This window comes from Myripristis murdjan, chromosome 11, assembly GCF_902150065.1.
Source record: "Myripristis murdjan chromosome 11, fMyrMur1.1, whole genome shotgun sequence".
NCBI lineage: Eukaryota > Metazoa > Chordata > Actinopteri > Holocentriformes > Holocentridae > Myripristis > Myripristis murdjan.
The window spans coordinates 1,034,011-1,039,466 of NC_043990.1; the positions used below are offsets into that span (position 1 = coordinate 1,034,011).

At 46.5% G+C, this 5,456-nt stretch overlaps 1 protein-coding gene across 1 annotated transcript in view; it reads right to left on the bottom strand.

Moving 5' to 3' along the window:
- Positions 1–412: 412 nt before the first annotated feature.
- Positions 413–5,456, bottom strand: part of LOC115367768 (toll-like receptor 13) — a 7,351-nt gene continuing 2,307 nt past the window's right edge. The window contains exons 2-4 of the mRNA XM_030063680.1: positions 2,731–5,244; positions 1,396–1,513; positions 413–1,059 (exon numbers count right to left, since the gene is read on the bottom strand). Of these exons, the coding sequence (XP_029919540.1) occupies positions 828–1,059; positions 1,396–1,513; positions 2,731–5,206 (2,826 nt within the window). The 5' untranslated portion in view covers positions 5,207–5,244 and the 3' untranslated portion in view covers positions 413–827. The remainder of the gene's footprint in view (positions 1,060–1,395; positions 1,514–2,730; positions 5,245–5,456) is intronic.

Genomic DNA, 5,456 nt, shown 5'->3' on the forward strand with positions numbered 1-5,456 from the left:
GAAACACAAACGTCACTTTCAGTTAACAAATATTTTGATTTATTGTTTAATTGATAAGAAACGATGTACATTAATCAACATTCAAAAAATGTAAATCTGCTGCTGCACTGGTGACATGCAGTTCCATCACTGTTAGTGTTGGTGAAATAACACGCAGCACATGAATCATGCAGCACAGAGAACAGAGCCGATCCATTAATTAATATCATTATATTAGTAAAAAATAAACTGTGAAACAAATGCAAGAACATTACCAGAAAAAAATCCTGAAAATTTGAATGAAGCAAACTGTATTTACCATAATACAGAAATTAAAAAAAAAAAAAAAAAAGGATCCTTCACAAAACCGCTGACCCAACGGGATCTCAGTTTGGGACAGAAACAAGCTTTTATTTTGAAGGGACAGGTGGATGAGAGAGGATGTTGACAGATTTGTTTATTTGTCATTTACAGCCACAAGTGCGGGATGATGTCATTTCATGGGGATTTTAAAAAGTTACAGGAAAACTGTATAATATTAAAATGAGATATTTAAAATGTCAGATGAGACTTCTTGTGTTTAAAAGAGAGACGGTCCGATTCAGAAGAAAACAATCTGCTGATTCTGGGCTCAGATCAGCAGGATCTCCTTGTTCCTGAATCCCATGTCAGAGTAGAATCTGCTGAGGGGATCAGCTGCAGGCCTGAGACACGGCCAGCAGGGGGCAGCACAGGTGGTTCACCAAGTGAGAAAATGTACAACTTGACGTTTTTTTGGCTCCACGGCCCTAACACCGTCAAAACCCAGATCACCAGACTGATTCCTGGTGCGGTGGCGGCCCCGGGGCTCAGGGTCCGGGCAGCAGGTGTGTGCGCGGGGCGGGGCGGCTGTCCGTCCGCAGGGCTCGGCCCACGTTGTGCCAGAAGAGGGCGCTGTGGGCGGCGCCCTGCGGCCAGCTCAGGTAGCTGCGTCTCCTCAGCAGCTTCCTCATGCGGTGGTACGGGGACAGCTGGTGGGCCGGGATCTCCTCCAGAAACAGCAGGACCAGCACATCCTGCTGCTCGTCAAACAGGCGGAAGCTGCACACACACACACACACACACACACACACACACACAGGGCAGGACACCAAATCAGCCCTTTTTACCAAAGCCTCAGGATACTACTTTTATTTCATGCTGTCAGTTTTAGGATAAAATACTAAATTATTTGTAATTTCACCAAACAAAAGCAACGGCTTCCAAAAAACAGATTTATTAAATCTACACGGTCAACTTCACACTTAATTCAACTTTAAATGTGTAGATCACATCATGATAGGACACTTTTTATTGCATACAAATTTATGTGGGTGTTTTTGTGGGTGATATATGATGTGGCACAGGCTGAGCTGACAGGTGAGGTGGCGCCCCCACCTGGCCATCTGGATCTCTCTGGAGCACCACTCGCTCTGCAGGTAGTGCCGGCTGATCACACACAGGGTCTTCCTGCTGCTGTAGATGGCCTCGGTGATGTTCTCCAGGATGGGCCTCCCTGTGGACCAGCGGCACAGACAACACTTTGAACTTTTAAACATTTAACTTTTAACCACATTTAACTTTCTTTCTGAGGATTTCTAAAAAAAACAAAAAACAAATCTCCATTCTAAGTCTGTCCTCAGCTCTTACGCCCCTTGACCTCGCTCTTGCACAGTCGCTGCAGCATGAGGAACAGCGTCTGGGATGTGCAGCTCTGACCCTCTGCCCTCTGACCACATGATGCTTATCATGCTGATTTATTGAGGAACTGAAAGTTTTTAGCTGGTGCCGGAGCCATCCAGCCGCTGGTTTCCATTCATTCCACTACGATATGAACATGAACTTTCAGAGCCTTCACACTTTCTTCACTCCAGTTTTCCATCAGCCCAATAAAGTCCTCCACATGAGTTTCCCTCCTCCTTAGTTTTCACACACTAATTTGACTGACCCATCTGATTCACAAACAGTATTTTAATTGAAATACTATTAGACATGTAATAGACATTTCATTTTCATCAAAATGAAATAGATAGATATATCTGTAACTTGGTATCTTGTCCCCAGAGAACCGGGACTCTTAATTCTTTTTGCTTTTGGCTGGGCTCATTACTGACCCCAAATATTCTGGCAAAACGTAACTATCCCATCACCCCAAATGAAAGCAGAAACCTAAAAAATGGTAAGGATTTAGATAAGTCGATAGATTTTGGAAGCATAAAGGAAATAACCCTCAAGATTTCACATAAAAGCGCATGTCTGGCCTCACAAATGACCCCAGCTGGTTGCTTGAGCTGCTCTTGGGTTATTGCAGTTTTGTGTGAAAAGGTCAGACTACAGGCAGTGAGAGTTAAAAACGGATGTGAAACCCTCACTGAAGCCCAAACACTTGAGGTATTCTTAAATAACCCCAAAGCAGGCCTAACCCTAACCAAACTCAGACCATTAACAATTCTAAAACTAGACTGAGACCAATTTAAACCCTAACGTTAACCATTTCAGAATAAAATAACAGATTCTCAACATAGCCTGACCCTAACCTTAACCAAACTCCAACTTTACTGGAGTCCCATGCTGCGCTGTACAAAGGCCAAAAGGTCATGGACGTGGGCCAGAGCCTTTTCTCACCAAAGCTCACCGCGCAAGCCGCCTGGGTTTCTGAAAGTGGAGCTGGGATACTGATTGCATCGATCCTAACCCCAACCCTACCCCGACCCTCAGACGGTGGGTGTGTACCTGGTGTGAAGTCCCTGTGGTGCAGGCAGAGTCTCCAGCCCTGCTCGCCCTCCAGCGCTGGCAGCATCTCCCCATAAACCCAGGCCTCGTCATGAACGTTGTAGGAGACAAAAGCATCGTAGTGGTGAGGTGGTCCCTTCCTCCTCTTCCTGCTGTCGTACAGGAAGGCGAGGAAGAGGTAGTAGGCGTAGACGAGCTGCCACCTCAGGAAGTGGTAGATGAAGGATGTGAGGAGAGTCAGCACAGTCAGAGAGGCGGTGCAGATGTAGCAGAGGAAGCTAGCGTCCAACCAGCAGGAACGGATGTCAAAGTTCAGAAACTCGGATCCCTTTTTGCTCAGAGGGTAAGCGCAGGCGTATCGGTGGCCGTTAGCAACCTGTGTCTGATTGTTGTTCTGTATCCACCAGCTAAAGCCAGAGTTGGAGCAGTCACAAGTGAAAGGGTTCCCGATCATGTCCAGGTATGTTAGAGCAGGGAGGAAGCGGAAGACAGTCTCATTGATCACCGTCAGCTCGCTTTCACTCACTTTCAGCCAGGTGAGTCTGCTCAGGTTGGCCTGGCCCAGGAAGTCCAGGGACTTGAGTTTGCTGTCAGAAAAATCCAGAGCTTCCAGGTTTGGGATTTGCCAGAAGAGTTCAGGGCTCACATCTGACAGATCAGTCTGTACTATCCTAAGAGTCTTCAGGCGAGGTGTTTGTTTAAATGTGTCTGGGTCTGATAAGCTAATGTGGAAATTTTCGAAAGCGCAGTGCTCCAAAGACTCCAGACCGACGAGTAGATCTTGAACCACCCCAAAAAAATGCCTCCTGAGACTCGACATTCTGAGTCTTTTCAGAGATGGTAACGGTGCACCGAGGCTCACAGTGGGTGTGGTATTAAGAGGAAAATCAATACGTATGGAAAGATTTCTCAAGTGCTGCAGTCCTGTGATGACATCATAGCTCCGGGTTTTTAAAGAGAGACTGAGTGTTAAGAGTTTGTCCAGTCCTTTAAAAGCCCCATTGTCCACATCTGCAAAAGTAGTGTTTGATTCCAAATTCAACGACTTGAGCGAAGACAAACTTCTAAAATCTCCATTCCTGATTTTCTTGAGATAATTCCCACTTAAATCCAAACTTTCAAGTTTCTGTAAACCCGTCTTGAAAGCATCTCCGCAGGTAATTAGAAAATTTCCTGCAAGACTTAGCACTTTCAAATTATTCAGGTTTTGGAAAATACATTCACTCAGTTTATCAATGTTGTTGTGGTTCAGGTAAAGTTCTTCGAGATGTGTTAAGTTGAAGAAGTCTGAGCAGCTGAGCTTACCGATGTCATTGAAACCAAGATCCAGGACCTCCAGTTTGGAGAGAACTCTGACAGCAGCTGGAGTCTCTGAGAGGTGGTTTGATGTTAACCTCAAATTCCTCAGCTGCTTCATTGAGCTCAGAGAATCCCGGTACAGTTTAGTCAGTCCGTTTATTGACAGATCCAAGCTGGTCAGCTGAGAGCAAGACGCCAGAATTTTGTCGTCTACATATTCGACCTGAGTCAGACCCAGAACAAATGTCCTAAGTGCAGGAATTTGGCAGGCGATATCCAAGATCCCTTTATCGATCCACTCCTTCAGGTCGGAAAGTGTTAGATCTTGTACCGAGTCTGCGCTCTGCAGGACCGACCGGTATCCCGCAAAACTCAGCTGAGTCCCACCAACCGCCAGCATGGTCAGCCGGCTCAGCGATGACCGGTCCGGGACATCCCACTGCCAGTCCGCCGTGACGCCGGAGACGCCTATAAACTGTAGGCGTGGAAAGACGTCTGCTGTGACGCTGAAGTTTTTTAGTGGATTTAGAAATATGTTCAGCGCCCTCAGGTTTGAGGACGTGTTAAACGGCAGATCTGCCGACTGAAAAGTGGTCAGCTCGTTATTTTGGATGTATAACTCCTCTATGTTTGGCAGCCGTAAGATCGGCAGGATGTCTGCCATTCGATAGAGGGAGTTGGAGTCGAGCATCACCACCCGTAAACTCAGGAGAGAGTCAAAGGCTGAGGGAGAAATGAATTCAATTATGTTGCCTGTCAGCTGCAGCACTGAGAGGTTGGACAGTCCGATAAACATGTTGTCTGTGATGTTTTCTAAGTCGTTACCGGCCATGCTGAGCTCACGCAGCGCCACCAGGTGGACAAAAGCCCCGTCATCTACCTGAGATATGTCATTGATCGTCAGGGTTAAAACTCGGAGCCTTGACAAATACCTGAAGTCCGTCTGGTTGATCCTGGTGAGCTTGTTGTTGTCGAGGGCTAACGTCGTCACATGTCTGGGAATATCGTCCGGGACGGCGACGAGTTTCCCGTTTGAACAGTCGACTGAAACGTCGGCCGAGGCGTTTTCAGAGGCAGCGATCGTGCAGTGTTTCAGTGAGTAAGACTGTGAGGGTCGAGGCTGTGGCAACAAAGAAAGCAGCAGCACAGGAGGAAAAAACAGAAATAAAGGCCCCATTACTGCCAGGGGGCGCCGTCAGCTTCCTCACCGCCGCTCTGTAAGGAACAAAGTGTGTGATGACTCCATCCATTCAGTCATTTACAGTCAGGTCCATAGGTATTTGGACAGTGACACAATATTGATAATTTTGCCCTTGTACACCATCACCACAGTGGATTTGAAATGGAGTCAAGAAGTGATTGAAGTTCAGACTTTCAACTTTAATTTAAGGGGTTGAACAGAAATATGGCATCAACCTTTAGGAATT